The sequence below is a fragment of the Salmo trutta genome, chromosome 4 (genome assembly GCF_901001165.1).
Source record: "Salmo trutta chromosome 4, fSalTru1.1, whole genome shotgun sequence".
NCBI lineage: Eukaryota > Metazoa > Chordata > Actinopteri > Salmoniformes > Salmonidae > Salmo > Salmo trutta.
Window position 1 is genome coordinate 45,644,276 of NC_042960.1, and position 16,459 is coordinate 45,660,734.

Sequence of the window (16,459 nt, forward strand, 5' to 3'; positions counted from 1 at the left end):
GCTAATCCTTGCCCATGAAAGGAAGTTAGGCTAGCGAGTAAGCATTTTAGCCAGGTAACCTAGGACAACAAAAAATAAAAGCGTGTTTTGTATGACAGAGTCATAGACCGTTTCGGCAACATGAATGAGAGGAGGATGGCATTGGCGTTTCTCTACAAGTAGGGTGATTCAACATGTTTTTTCTACTTACGCACGCACACACACACACACACAGAAATGAGTACCATGGACAGTCACGTGATATTTAACTTACATGGATTGGACTAAATTGTTTTAGGAACTTTTTAGTTGTCACTGTATTAGACTAAGCATAGGTGATTTGATGATGATGAAATATTGAAGTTGAAATGGTGCTAGAATAGTGGAGTCAGCTCCTGTTGTTTTTGCAACTTGTGGTAACCCTCGGTGCTCTAAATCAATAGTTGTTTAGTAGTCCGAAAATGTCGGAAACATTAACTTGATTGACTATTCTGTAGGTCAAGTAACTGTTTGTTACATGCAATATGCTTTGTGGAATCCACCGGACAGATGTTGCTCTCCGGTTTTGTGATGAAACAAAGGTGTGGTTGAATTTATGCTGCCATTGTGTCTTCTTATTGTCTCAGCCTTAAGCCTATATATCACGGTGGCAAGGCATATGAACTAACAGGTTAAGGAACAAACAATGCAATTATCACACCACATAGGTTGTAATATGGCCTTTCCCCCCCTGACTTGGCTTCCCCAGTGATTTTTACCGACGCACAGCTACTGGTGTGTTAGCTGTGGAAGTGCCCATGGTGCTGGAGATCAGAGGTCTCCGGTGAGAGAAAGGCAGGTTGAGGTTGCCAGAGTCAGAGTAGTACAGAAGGTGTCGTATGCTGAGACAGTGAAGAGAGTAGTAGAGGAAGATCGTTAGAGGGTGAGGGATCCTGAGAGGATCCCTGTGAGTAGGCACGTGGGCCAATAGTGAATGATCGGAATAATATGGGATTCAGTAAGGTGGGTTGCTTCGCATTCATAGCTATGGTTGTCAACTGTACTCCTGAAATGGAACATAAGTCACAGAAAATAGAGGTTGTGGTGGCAGTGGCAGAGAGGTACTTGGGATTTTGAGGTTTTACTGCAGAAGAGTTCCAAAGACTGTTGAGGGGTAGTATTCTGTCCTCCCAGGCCGTTGGCCTGGTGTAGGATTAAATAGTGGAATGGGGGTAGTGTTTTTTAATGAGGGCTAGTAGTTGCCAGGGTAATTTTTCCTTTTTCCCAATTTTGAATCACCAAAGATTTTTTTAAACCATCACCACGTATAATGGATTGCACAGTAGGTGGCGGCATGCACCTTTCACATTTTTTTGCGGACCGCCATAACTATAGAAGAAGAAGAATATAATTTATACCGGCGTCGCAGCAAAGACACAGCGACTATATACTGGATATTTAGCAACAAATAGCTACCACCAATTTCTTATGCCAACGCATGTTTGGATGTTAATGACTTATATCGTCAGCTAAGGACAGGTTTAGCTAGCTAGGTTGTTTTTACAGATACATTTCCAATCGGGTAGCGAGATGCTAACTAGCTAATGTCATCAAGTCATAAATTGTGACCCCAGACATACAGAAGAATCGGGGCTCACTGAGGCCGGTCAGTCAGCTTGCTAACAGGGTTTTGCTACGGAAGCTAACACAGAATAGCCAGCCATCCAAGTCGTGGACAGTTGACTAGTACCGCATTCTGTAGCTAGCTAGCTTGAGAGACAAACAAGCATACAGACAGCTAGCTAGCTAGCTAAAGAAGCGGCTCTGTCATTTATTGACAGACCGGCCGGTTGGGCTAACATGGAGACATCGGGGAGAATAGCAACCACGCCAGACGCCCTCGACTTCACAGTGGAAAACGTGGAGAAGGTAAGAATCTTAGTGTATGGACACATTCTCCAATCAAGCATGGAGAATCACACTAATAATCACAATATCAAATGTGTTTGTAGCCTATGTGCGTCTCTGTGATGTATTTTCTATGGGGTAACGTTAGCTATGATGTTGGCGGGTCTAGCTACAACATACTGTATCATGACGTGAATTAACAGCTACTAGATAGAAAGCTACTTAACAGTGGTGCCACAAACGCGTTGTATTTTGTCCCTGCAGCTGAAAATTCCACAATTAGCAAGTCTGCGTTCTGTCCTTGCCTGTTATTACCCTGACTAATCTAAACCAATGTGACTGGAGGGCTTAATTTACATTTACATTTTAGTCATTTAGCAGACGCTCTTATCCAGAGCGACTTACAGTAGTGAATGCATACATTTAATACATTTTTTTCGTACGGGTCCCCCATGGGAATCGAACCCACAACCTTGGTGTTGCAAACACCATGCTCTACCAACTGAGCCACACGGGACCATTATTGTCTCTCTCTGTGTAGTTGACTGTCAGGACAATACATCCATCCTCTGTCCTCCTCTCACCCGTCTGTGTGAGACACTACATCATCCAAACCACTCTTGAGTCTTAATAAAGTTGTTGTGACCGAATGTAGGCTAGAAGAGAAGGGTGGAGTGTTTTGTGAATATACTGCAGAATATCAAAACAACAGTAGATTTGAAACTATGTGGTCTTTGGTTTAGAGGTCTAGAATGGGAATCAGAAGGAGAAGCAAGGCACTCTTCATAGTGTTTGAAATGCCTTTATTTCTGACATGAGGTGTTTCAGTGTGGTCTTTGTCAGTGAATGAGACATGGGAAACCATCACAATGTTTTAAATCAATGAAATGTCATTTCTCTGTCATTTCTAGTAGCCTATGTAGTATTACATCTTCCTAACGTCTCTCTCACACACACACACACACACACACACTATCCATTCCTTTTCATCTTTCACTGACTGACAAGTGGTAGGATTCATCATCAGTAGCCTATTTTGAAAATCTAAAAGCGGTTTTAATGAATGCACAGAGGCTTGTGTGTGTGGTCCGACCGTATATACCGCCACAGGGAACACCCGGTTTGATAGGCATGATTAACAGTAGCTGGCAGGTCCGACTCGCTTGCTTACAGCTGCACTAGCGTCGGACAGGCTTCCTGTGTAGATTAGGACACCGCGGGGCTGGCAAAAGATAATGGCTTGGAAAACGTACCATTAATCCAGGGATGACAAATGTGTTGTACTCGGAATTGTACCATTATCTCCCTCCTTCACTCAGTTGTTATTTTTGTGTGATTATTTCTGTCATTTTAAGTGTACACAGACCTGCTACTGTGATTTTCACACAATATTATACCACCAGCCACCTGTCTGTGTCCCTCTGCCTGTGTCTAAACTCTGTCCTAATGAGAAAGATAAAATGTGTGTGTGTGTTCCAGTCCATTACTGGCTAACTTCGGTGCAGTGAAAGTCTCAGCTAATGACTAGCCGGCTGGTCTAAGAGTTGTCAGAGGGTGGCGGAAGGGGAGAGAGAAATATGCAGACTTTTCTGATACTGGAGGTCATTATAGCCACCAGCCAACTCTCTCCATCTGTCATCTAAGGTGTTCGTGTGTGCGCAAGGGTCACGTTAGAGTTGAGGAATCTGCATTTAGAAAAAGCAGACCATAAAAAAATATGCTTTTTGCACCATTTCACCTGCATGTTTTTTGCTGTTAGTGCATTTGGAAAGTATTCAGACCCCTCGACTTTTTCCACATTTGGTTACGTTACAGCTTTACTCTAAAATGGATAAAAACAAAAAATCCTCATCAATCTACACACAATACCCCATAATGACAAAGTGAAAACAGGTTTCTATACATTTTGTCAAATGTATTAAAAATAAATACAGATGCCTTATTTACATAAGTATTCAGACCCTTTGCTATGAGACTTGAAATTGAGCTCATGTGCATCCGGTTTCCATTGATAATTTTTGAGATGTATCTACAACTTGATTGGAGTCCACCTGGGGTAAATTCAACTGATTGGACATGATTTTGAAAGGCACACACGTGTCCATATAAGGTTCCGCAGTTGACGGTGCATGTCAGAGCAAATTCCAAGCAATGAGGTTGAAGGAATTGTCTGTAGAACTCCGGGACAGGATTGTGTCGAGGCACAGGTCTGGGGAGGCTACCAAAAAATGTCTGCAGCATTGAAGGTCCCCAAGAACACAGTGGTCTCCATCATTCTTAAATGGAAGAAGTTTGGAACCACCAAGACTCTTCCTAGAGCTTGGTCAGGGAGGTGACCAAGAAACCTGATGGTCACTCCGACAGAGCTCCAGAGTTCCTCTGTGGAGATGTGAGAACCTTCCAGAAGGATAACCATCTCTGCAGCACTCCACCAATTAGGCCTTTATGGTAGAATGGCCATACGGAAGCCACTCCTCAGTAAATGGCACATGACAGCCCACTTGGAGTTTGCCAAAAGGCACCCAAAGGACTCTCAGACCATGAGAAACAAGATTATCAGGTCTGATGAAACCAATTTTGAACTCTTTGGATTGAACTCAAAGTACTGAGTAAAGGGTCTGAATACATTTTTCATTTTTAATTTCTAAAAACCAGTTTTTGCTTTTTCCTTATTCGGCATTGTGTGTAGATTGATGAGGGGAAAACCCAAACACTATTTGGCTAGCAGCAACACAAGTAAATGAGCTTACAATGAAAACATGAGGTATTTCTTGCAAAAATGATGCATGGCCATCATATTTCTAATGTTTATCATAGAAAGAATGTAGCAATTTCAATTTTTTTTGCTGGGAGATAATCTTGTTACCAGAGAAGAGTTGGTTCCACCGAGAAAAGTACAGGAGAAATGTAGCTACACCGTCAGAGCGCTGTCTGCTGATAGAATGCCCGTTCGTGAATTCTCATCTGAGTAAAGAAGTGCAACTGAAGCACAAAATTAGTCTCATGCCGAGCAGAAATGACAATGAGGCATCTTAGATCTGCGTTTACAAAAAGCGGTAAGATATTTGTTATGCACTTTATCTTTTTTTTCTGTGTGAGAAATGCAGAATTCTGCACTAACGTGTGTGTGTGTGTGTGTGTTAGCAGGCTGTGGCTGACAGGTTTCTCTAATGAATCTCCATGTTGCTGGGTGGCCAGGGATAGGCTTGGGCATTATACTGTCTATCGGGGTATTTAAATAAAAAATGGAATATTTCTAACTACTTTTTAAGTAAATACCTGTCAACTTGTGCAATATGTTAGATGAAAAGAAAAGATTGTTCTTCATTTTACCTGTCACACAATTTGTCCTAATGAAGCTTTCTAGTAGTCCCATCACGTGGTGATTTGTTTAAAAGCGTACAACAACGAGAGACTGGAGACTTGAGTCACTCACTGTTGTGCAGCACACGCCAGGTGATCTAGTTACAGTATGGAATTCACAACTTAATGTTTGCCAGCTAGATGTCTTACAACTATTACGTTAACGGTCTAAAGTGTGCTATTTTATTTTTATTTAACCGTTATTTAACTAGGCAAGTCAGTTGCGATGTTTCTTATTTACAATGACGGCCTACCCCGGCCAAACCCGGACGACGCTGGGCCAAGTGTGTGCCGCCCTATGGGACTCCCAATCACAGCCGGATGTGATGCAGCCTGGATTCAAACCAGGGACTGCAGTGACGCCTCTTGCACTGAGATGCAGTGCCTTAGACCGCTGCGCCACTCGGCTCAATGCTCTGCTGTTGTGCATTTGGTTTGCTAATTTAGTAGCTAGTTAGCTATCTAGCTTAGGGCTGGGGGTATACCATATTTTACGATATACCGGTATTGTTGCATTGACCAGTTTGGGTTTTTACTTTACCTTCTATAACGGTATTTTAATGTTTGGTTTGTTAAATGTAATACACCGTGTGTAACGTCCATTTTTATTGTTTATTATGCTACTTCAGTCATCGCTCTCTCTCTCTCTCTCTCTCCATGCCGCTTTCCACACAGACCTAGCCCTGTCACTTAAGGAGCGCATTTGTTGTTCCCTGACCACAAGACACTTGCGTTCAGTCTGCATTGTCAATGCAGCACATGCAACAATGTTGATGACAATGATCCTGTTTTCACTTTGCTTCTTAATATAAATCCACTAGTGTTCTGTAATTACACTGTTAGTTTGTTTCTTACATCTGCAAACAGAGAGTCTATTCTTTACAAGTTGGTCCTAAATCTTGTTACCTCTAATGCTAATCGCTAGTTAGCTGGCTACCAGTGATGGTGTAGCGCTAAATCAGCATGTTTGTGCAACAGTATCTTCTAAATCAAAGAGGAATACGCAAATTATGAATATGTTAGCTACATGATGTAGCTAAGAGAGAACATTCAATGTAGCCAAAGATTATAGTGTCCCACAGGAAAGACAACACTGGTTCCTACCCTGTTACAATAACTCCTCCCTGGCATTTTCTTCCATTGTCATGTCAAACAAAACTGTATTCAAAGTGCCCACTTTTATATTCTAACTATGAATTAGAATAATCATTCTATTTCTATTATTCCAAGTATTTTGAGCTAAATCAGAAGTCAAATCGCAATTGCAACAATGGTGCCCCTTTTCACGAAACTAGGCGTATGTCGCGGGTCACGATTTCACAGGAGAGCCGTTTGAACGTAAAAAATGTTTTTATCGAAATGCGTTTTTTGAGGAGAAATGCCTTCTCGAATAACAAACGTGTATGCCATCTGTAAATACAAATACAATTGTTAAATTACGAGCCTAGTTGGGTTAGCCACAGAAAAAGCCAGCAACCTTCCCGCTAGCCATGGTTGGCTGAGATAGTGAGTGGGCTGGACATATGAGTTTGGATTGGTCTGCCATATAGCATGCTTCTGTCTATTTGAGCTGGTCAGTATGTCTAGGTAATCCTGTCTAATGTAGCTTTTTTTAAGTTATTGTGTATTAAAACTGCATAAGTGTTGCTTTCCACTTTCTGGAGGACTGAGTTTTGAAATCAGTGGAATTCGAGTATGATAGCTTTTGGATTACGTCTTCAAACTAAGGGCAACCATGAATGATGTGTACGGGTAAGATAATCAGGCTAGCTACATTATCAGATATTACATGTTTCTATTTTTGACAAAGAGCCATTTACTTGGCTAGCTATAGCCTAATGTTAGTTAGCTAACATTGAATCTAGTTGGTTAGCTACCTGCAGATTTATGCAGGGTAGTAACGTCATGAGTTGTGATTATGGTTCATTGTTTATCTAGCTACCTACATGTCTTAACAAAAGACTACTATGCAAGGAACCATTTCGGGTGCGTTCGTAAATTCAGTCTGGCCGTCTCCTCCGATTTTAGAGCACTCTCGTCTGAGTGTGCCACAGAGCTCAGAATAACTGATGAATTTATGAACGCTCAACACCTGTTGAATATGGCCATTGTCAGTAAACTCATCGGCCAGAGCGTCCGCTGTGCGCTCTGAATGCGAAACGCTCTGAATTTACGAACAGACGATCTGACAGCACAGTTGCAGTCACCAACGCTCTGGTTAACATAACAGCCTAAACGGCTCTGCTAGGATGAGTAATAATCAGTGAGCTGTTCTCTCTCACTTAGATGTCTGGAAGTAGCTAGCAAGTTAGCTTGGGTGCTTGACTGCTGTTAGTACATTTCAGATCAACCCTTAAAGAGATGGTTGGGGCTAAAGCTTAAGAGGGTGTGAACGATGCTGAATGGGTGTAGACAAAGAAGGGCTCTCCAATAGTAGTACCAAAACATTCAAAGGCCATTTTCTCAAAAGTGAGATTATTAACTTTCTAAGCAAAATTACTTTCCCATTGTTCCTCAACTGTAGTAGTGTATGCTATACCATTTTGTAGTTCTGAACCTCTACTTTTATTCAATGTAAAAAAAAAAAACAAAAAAAAACACAATTTCAAATTTTGCTACTTAAGACCGATTTTGAGCCAGTCAGTCACATTGGGTAAAAAAAAAAAAAAGACTAGATTGGTTTCCTATATCGTGCAGTCCTATGTGGCAGTGTGGAAATGATCTCAAATGAGTGCAAAAATTGCTGGAAATTATTTTTGTTTGTTTTATACTGTTTAATTAAACTTCAATCAGAATGGAGAAAGAGCCATTGAAATCACTTGGGATGTATGTGTTGCCACCCTAGGGTCACGCACTACTCATAAAGCAAATGTAGAACTTATTTTTATACCGTGATATGATATGTAGTCCATATCGCTCAGCCCTAATCTAGCTCAGTGCTTAGATTCTTGCAAAATCAAGCTTCGCTTGGTAACAGGAGAGGATCCCCTCCTGGATCAAGAGCCTTGCTGTGTAATATTTGTTTTGTTTGTGCAGGAAACTGTGAGCAGCATTTTGAGTTACTTGTATAACTATGAGCTGGGATGTCTGTCCTGCAAATACTGTTTAGGTGAGAGACCTAACTTTTACTTGTTAGAATTGCTAACCTTCGGATCTCAGATGCTCAGTGGGGATGGAAAATAGCTCCCCTTTTGTTCTGTGCTGGTATTACCACATGTTTCAAGGTTAGTATGAAGGTATGACATTCTGAATACCGCCCAAGCTTAGCCAGTGACCAGCACCAGAGGAGAGGGGGGAAGGGTGAGACGGAGAGAAAAAGCTGTTGCTGCAGAGATGAGGTGATGAGCTGGAGGACAGAGGGGGGGGTGGTAGGATAGTGTCTGTGACACTGACGGTAAAGTAGGGAGGATGGGAGGTGCAGGGGAAATGGCTTTTCCCTGATAGAACACAGATGACGGGGGTGAGGGAGGGAGAGGAAGAAAGGTGTGTCTAAATAGATGCTGGTGGCACCTTATCATTGGTTTTGTCTGTTTCACACAATTTTAAAGCTAGTGTCAATAATTGTGTTGTAGTATCCTCTATTTGTCTCCTCACCATCCTCTCATTGTCTCCTCTCCTTTATCTGCTCTGAATAGGGATACATAGAAAGGTGAAAACGAAGCCGTTGGCCGGAGAGCGAGAGAGGGACTCTCTCTGTAGGCTGCTCAGATATATACCTTGTCCCCAGTACATGACTCTATTAGCCGAGTTCAACGCACATGCAAACATCTCGTTAGTGTCCTAAAGCTAAATTGTGCTTCCCATAAGTGGATAAGGAGTGTGCGTGTCATGGAGAGGTTGGTTCCTGGCTCTGTCTTGGTTCCAGCAGTACAATATCCTTTTTCCTAACTGTGTATGTGCCTAGCACAATCCCTTTGTCCTCCTGACTGTGTGTACATCTGAGCACCTGTGTGATTGTAAAATCTATATTTTTTTATACATAAGAGCACTCTTGCCGGCGACATGCGAGGAGGGTGGTGGAATATGAAACTAAAAGGAGTCGTTGAGGAGAGGAATGAACAATATGCATCTTCTAGTGATCTATTGATAGGACAGGGTCCTGTCAGTCACAAAATGAGTGATGACTGGGAAACATAGTCTGCTGTCTGTCCCGCCTCCTGGTACAACTTGTGTGCGCTGTGGTTGGTTGCAGTCTTATTTCTTTACGTGGTGGAGGGAGAGACCATGATGATTGTGAATTTGCAGCTCTGGCGGGGTCACTCAAGGACATTCAGAGACTTGACCAGAAGCCATGCTTGCGTTGTGAACCTTCGCCCCCCAGTCTGAGGTCCTGAGCGCTCTGGAGCAGGTTTTCATCAAGGATCTCTCTGTACTTTGTTACATTCATCTTTCCTGACTTGATCCTGACTAGTCTCCCAGTCCCTGCTGCTGAAAAACATCCCCACAGCATGATGCTTCCACCACCATGCTTCACCGTAGGGATGGTATTGGCCAGGTGATGAGCGGTGCCTGGCTTCCTCTAGACGTGATGCTTGGCATTAAGGCCAAAGAGTTACATTTTGGTTTCATCAGACCAAAGAATCTTGCTTCTCATGGTCTGTGAGTCCTTTAGGTGCTTTTTGACAAACTCCAAGTGGGCTCTTATGTGCCTTTTACTGAGGAGTGGCTTCCGTGTGGCCACTCTACCATAAAGGCTTGAATTTACCCCAATCAAGGTGTAGGAACATTTCAAGGATGATCATTGGAAACAGGATGCACCTGAGCTCAATTTCGAGTCTCATAGTAAAAGGGTCTGAAAATGTATGTAAATAAGGTAATTCTGTTTTTATTTTTAATACATTTGCTAAAATGTCTAAACCTGTTTTTGCTTTGTCTTTATGGGGTATTGTGTGTAGATTGAGGAAATAATTGTATTTAATCCATTTTAGAAATAAGGCTGTAACGTAACTACATATGGAAAAGTGAGGTGGTCTGAATACTTTCCGATTGTAAGTTTTGAAATATAGGCCTAAATAAGTTACGGTATTAAAACTAAATTGCATGTGCTCTTAGGCCTACAGGTTGATGGTGGTTATACAAGGCTTCTATACTAAGCCCACTAATGATAATGACATTACTTCTTATAGTGATGATGATCATAGTAATAATAATAACAATAGGGAGATCTAGAAAACGAAGGGTTATTCTTTGGAAAACTGTAAATAAACTCTAAATAATACCAAATTAAGTGTAAAGCCTTTATTACAAGTGACACATTTGTTGAATTGTTTATCTGACATTGTTTATCGCGTGAGGCTTGGCGCTCACGGAATCAGTAGGCTTATTAAACAGTCAAACAGGCAACAGGAGCTTTCTTATTTCTGTAGATATATTTGAGGGTTTATAAAGCCAGGCACATTTAACAGTTAGGCTATTGATTATAGACCTAATTAAGTTGGTTTCCTCTGTCCTCACTTTTCTTAGACAATTAAGGCAAGGGCTGTTTTCAAATTCAAACTCTGCTGCTGCCTCCATCGCATTGTTCTCAACACCAATATGTTGGTAAACTTTGCTATTATGCACATAGCATGGTCTAGGAAAAGGCATCAATTCAACAGCGCACTGATGTGTTTCAGGGCAGCGACCACTATCCAACACGGGAGAAAGCGCATCTGTTATATAATATCGTTTTTATTGGTGTTGCACTATTGTTCCTACATAATATAACTGTGTACAACTTCATGTCTTAGACTGATGGACTGTGCCACCCCCACAGCCTCCACAATGGATTAGTCCACTCGGACAGACACGTTTTAGACAGTTGTCTTGTACACCATAATTATTATTCTGTTTTGCTACTGCTCGACTAAATAAATCTCGGTCGACCAACAGCCTTTTGACCAAACAGTCGACTAAATGGGGTTAGCCTTAATATAATTTCATCCCTGGTATAACCAGTGCACAGGCCAGTAGGCTTTGCAAGTTCACTGTCACGCAGCAGTGCCCGAGAGGAAAGACGGCTTCACGACAGGCAGGCATGCATGCACCTTTACAGCAAATAAAACGGTTTGTCTCTACCTCAAATGGTTAAAAAAAATCTTAACTATACAAGCTACCTTTTTTTCTTCCTGTGGATTTGAAATAATTTCACAAACCATGTCGCTGGCCATTTTTAAACTAATCCCGGGCCGATAATTATGGTTTGATATCACTGAGCGACCTAGTTTGTTACCTAGCTAGCTAACAATCTAGTAACTTGACAGTAAGACTAGGCAAATTTGATTGGCACTGGAAGAAAGGAAAAGTGTCTTCTGATGTTCTTTTAAAGGTAGGATTCATATAGGCCTAATGTAAGCCTAAACTATATCAGAAATCTATCTCTTTCTGGTGCTTATGTTCTGTTTGGTGCCTAATGTTTTAAAAGAAAAAAGATAAACATTTACCATAGGCAGTAAAGAAAACGACATCATCAATTTTAGTATATAATAATGTTGGTATCTTGACAACACTAAATGTAACTGTACTGACCACCCCCACCAAAATTGAGCTCTTCAGCCAAAAATGTTGAAGCCTTGGGATCTGGCTACTTTTTCTCAGTGGCGTAAAGTACTTAATTAAAAATACTTTAAAGTACTACTTAAGTTGTTTTTCGGATTATCTGTACTTTTTATATTTTTGACAACTTTTACTCCACTACATTCCTAAAGACGACAATGTACTTTTTACTCCTTACATTTTCCCTGACACCCAAAAGTACTCATTACATTTTGAATGCTAATTAGGACAGGAAAATGGTCTAATTCACACAATTATCAAGAGAACATCCCTTGTCATCTCTACTGCCTCTGATCTGGCAGACTCACTAAACATTTGTAAATTAAGTCTGAGTGTTGAACTGTGCCCCTGGCTATCCGTAAATTTAAAAAAGTTGTCTGGTTTGCTTAATATAAGACATTTTAAATGATTTTTACTTTTGATACTTAACATTTAAAACCAAATGCTTTTAGACTTTTACTCAAATAGCATTTTACTAGGTGACTTACTTTTACTTGAGTCATTTTCTATTAAGGTATCTTTACTTTTACTCAAGAATAGAGGTCGACCGATTATGATTTTAACGCCGATAACGATTATTGGAGGACAAAAAAAAGCCTATCGTTTAATCAGCCTTATTATTATTATTATTATTATTATTATTATTATTATTATTATTATTATTATTATTATTATTATTATTATTATTATTTATTTGTAATAATGACAATTACAACAATACTGAATGAACACTTATTTTAACTTAATATAATACATCAATACTATCAATTTAGCCTCAAATAAATAATGAAACATGTTCAATTTGGTTTAAATAATGCAAAAACAAAGTGTTGGAGAAGAAAGTAAAAGTGCAATATGTGCCATGTAAGAAAGCTAACGTTTAAGTTCCTTGCTCAGAACATGAGAACATATGAAAGCTTGTGGGTCCTTTTAACATGAGTCTTCAATATTCCCAGATAAGAAGTTTTAGGTTGTAGGAATTATAGGACTATTTCTCTCTATACAATTTGTATTTCATATACCTTTGACTATTGGATGTTCTTATAGGCACTTTAGTATTGCCAGTGTAACAGTATAGCTTCCGTCCCTCTCCTCGCTCCTACCTGGGCTCGAACCAGGAACACATCAACAACAGCCACCCTCGAAGCAGCGTTACCCATGTAGAGCAAGGGGAACAACCACTCCCAAGTCTCAGAGCGAGTGACGTTTGAAACTCTATTAGCGCGCACCTGCTAACTAGCTAGCCATTTCACATGAGTTACACCAGCCTAATCTTGGGGGTTGATAGTCTTGAAGTCATAAACAGCGCAATGCTTGAAGCACTGCGAAGAGCGGCTGGCAAAACGCACAAAGGTGCTGTTTGAATGAATGCTTACGAGTCTGCTGCTGCCTACCATCGCTCAGTCAGAATGCTATATCAAATCATAGACTTAATTATAACATAATAACACACAGAAATACGAGCCTTTGGTCATTAATATGGTCGAATCCGGAAACTATCATCTCGAAAACGAAGTGTTTATTATTTCAGTGAAATACGGAACCGTTCTGTATTTTATCTAACGGGTGGCATCCCTAAGTCTAAATATTCCTGTTACATTGCACAACCTTCAATGTTATGTCATAATTATGTACAATTCTGGCAAATTAATTACGGCCTTTGTTAGGAATAAATGGACTTCACACAGTTCGCAATGAGCCAGGCGGCCCAAACTGCTGTATATACCCTGACTGCTTACACGGAATGCAAAAGAAGTGACACAAATTCATGTTAGCAGGCAATGTTAACTAAATATGCAGGTTTAAAAATATATACTTGTGTATTGATTTTAAAGAAAGTCATTGATGTTTATGGTTAGGTACATTGGTGCAACGGCAGTGCTTTTTTTCGCAAATGCGCTTGTTAAATCATCACCCGTTTGTCGAAGTAGGCTGTGATTCGATGATAAATTAACAGGCTCCGCATCGATTATATGCAACGCAGGACATGTTAGATAAACTAGTAATATCATCAACCATGTGTAGTTAACTAGTGATTATGTTAAGATTGATTGTTTTTTTATAAGATAAGTTTAATGCTAGCTAGCAACTTACCTTGGCTTCTTGCTGCCCTCGCGTAACATGTAGTCAGCCTGCCATGCAGGCTCCTCGTGGAGTGTAATGTAAGGCAGGTGGTTAGAGCGTTGGACTAGTAACCGGAAGGTTGCAAAAACAAATCCCCGAATCCCCCCTGAACAAGGCAGTTAACCCCCGTTCCTAGGCCGTCATTGAAAATAAGAATGTGTTCTTAATCTGACTTGCCTAGTTAAATAAAGGTGTAAAAAATGTTCGGCAAATCGGTGGCCAAAAATGCTGGTTGTTATAAAACTTGAAATCGGCCCTAATTAACCGGCCATTCCGATTAATCGGTCGACCTCTACTCAAGTATAAAAATTGAGTACTTTTTCCACCACTGCTTTTTCTATTTGGTTGGCTGCTCTATGTACTTGTGGGAAACACTGGAGAGACTAGGGGCTATTTCAGACGTGACTGATATGAGAGGTAGATCACTTCCAGTTGACAGAATAAGGCATGGCGTCAGTTCTCTTTCCCTTATCGATTTGTTTCTTATTTTAGTGCCTGGGGCTAGTACCTTATATCTGCTTTCCTGTTCAGGGGTTGGATGTCATCAGTCTTCTCAATGGCAACCACATAATGATCATTCAGTGTGTGTGTGATGTCAGGTTGTCTTACTGTTGCTGACGCGAGTATGAACTGTCATCGTTTTCCGTCTAAATTGGTAACATGGGATTAGTATTTGGTTTTTATATCTCTGAGCAGACTGCAGACAGTCAACAACCACCCACGCCCCTACAAACAACCCTACACACACATGCGAGCACACACAATCACACACACTGTCCTCGCTTCATTCATCAAATTTCCTACTTTCTCTGCATGTTTTTTCATCTACATTTCACATCATGAATATTAATATGAACAGTTATGATGTAAGAGGACATGGATCTAATCAGTAATGATGTTCAGTCAGTATCCTGTCCTTCAAGAAGAGTCTCTGAGCTAGAGGTCGAACAATTATGATTTAACTTTTTTTAATTTTTTTATAAACTTTTATTTATTTTATATTTTTTTAATTATTTTTTATTTATTTGTAATGACAATTGAATGAACACTTATTTTAACTTAATATAATACATCAATAAAATCAATTTATCCTCAAATAAATAATGAAACATGTTCAATTTGGTTTAAATAATGCAAAAACAAAGTGTTGGAGAAGAAAGTAAAAGTGCAATATGTGCCATGTAAGAAAGCTAACGTTTAAGTTCCTTGCTCAGAACATGAGAACATATGAAAGCTGGTGGGTCCTTTTAACATGAGTCTTCAATATTCCCAGATAAGAAGTTTTAGGTTGTAGGAATTATAGGACTATTTCTCTCTATACAATTTGTATTTCATATACCTTTGACTATTGGATGTTCTTATAGGCACTTTAGTATTGCCAGTGTAACAGTATAGCTTCCGTCCCTCTCCTCGCTCCTACCTGGGCTCAAACCAGGAACACATCAACAACAGCCACCCTCGAAGCAGCGTTACCCATGTAGAGCAAGGGGAAAAACTACTCCAAGTCTCAGAGCGAGTGACGTTTGAAACGCTATTAGTGCGCACCCGGCTAACTAGCTAGCCATTTCACATCGGTTACACCATCCTAACCTTGTGATAGGCTTGAAGTCATAAACAGCGCAATGCTTGAAGCACTGCGAAGAGCTGCTGGCAAAACGCATGAAAGTGCTGTTTGAATGAATGCTTACGAGTCTGCTGGTGCCTACCACTGCTCAGTCAGACTGCTCTATCAAATCATTATAATATAATAAACACACAGAAATACGAGCCTTAGGTCATTAATATGGTCGAATCCGGAAACTATCATCTCGAAAACAAAAGTTTTTTCTTTCAGTGAAATATGGAACCATTCTGTATTTTATCTAATGGGTAGCATCCCTAAGTCAAAATATTCCTGTTACATTGCACAACCTTCAATGTTATGTCATAATTACGTAAAATCCTGGCAAATTAGTTCGCAACGAGCCAGGCGGCCCAAACTGTTGCATATACCCTGACTCTGCATGCAATGAACGCAAGAGAAGTGACACAATTTCACCTGGTTAATATTGCCTGCTAACCTGGATTTCTTTTAGCTAAATATGTAGGTTTAAAAATATATATTTCTGTGTATTGATTTTAAGAAAGGCATTGATGTTTATGGTTAGGTACAGTCGTGCAACGATTGTGCTTTTTTCGCAAATGCGCTTTTGTTAAATCATCCCCCGTTTGGCGAAGTTAGCTCTCCTTGTTAGGAAGAAATAGTCTTCACACAGTTCGCAACGAGCCAGGCGGCCCAAACTGCTGCATATACCCTGACTCTGTTGCAAGAGGTGACACATTTTTCCTAGTTAAAATAAATTCATGTTAGCAGGCAATATTAACAAAATATGCAGGTTTAAAAATATATACTTGTGTATTGATTTTCAGAAAGACATTGATATTTATGGTTAGGTACATGTTGGAGCAATGACAGTCTTTTTTCACGAATGCGCACCTCACTGCAACACAGGACAGGCTAGATAACTACACATGGTTGATGATATTACTAGTTTTTAACTAGTGATTATGATTGATTGTTTTTTATAAGATA

General features: G+C 40.3%; 1 protein-coding gene across 3 annotated transcripts in view; it reads left to right on the plus strand.

The window, feature by feature from the left end:
* The first annotated feature begins 1,315 nt into the window (after nt 1-1,315).
* The window catches only part of LOC115192454 (importin-13), a 46,066-nt gene continuing 30,922 nt past the window's right edge, over nt 1,316-16,459 (plus strand). Inside the window, exon 1 of one of the 3 annotated variants that reach the window (XR_003877934.1) lies at nt 1,316-1,887. Coding sequence is in view for 1 of the 3 variants with exons in the window: in XM_029750963.1 (XP_029606823.1) it covers nt 1,819-1,887 (69 nt within the window). In the remaining 2 variants the exon portion in view is untranslated. Of the gene's footprint in view, nt 1,888-4,791; nt 4,923-16,459 lie in introns of those variants that run through there. The other 2 variants (XM_029750963.1, XM_029750964.1) reach the window with 2 other exon arrangements.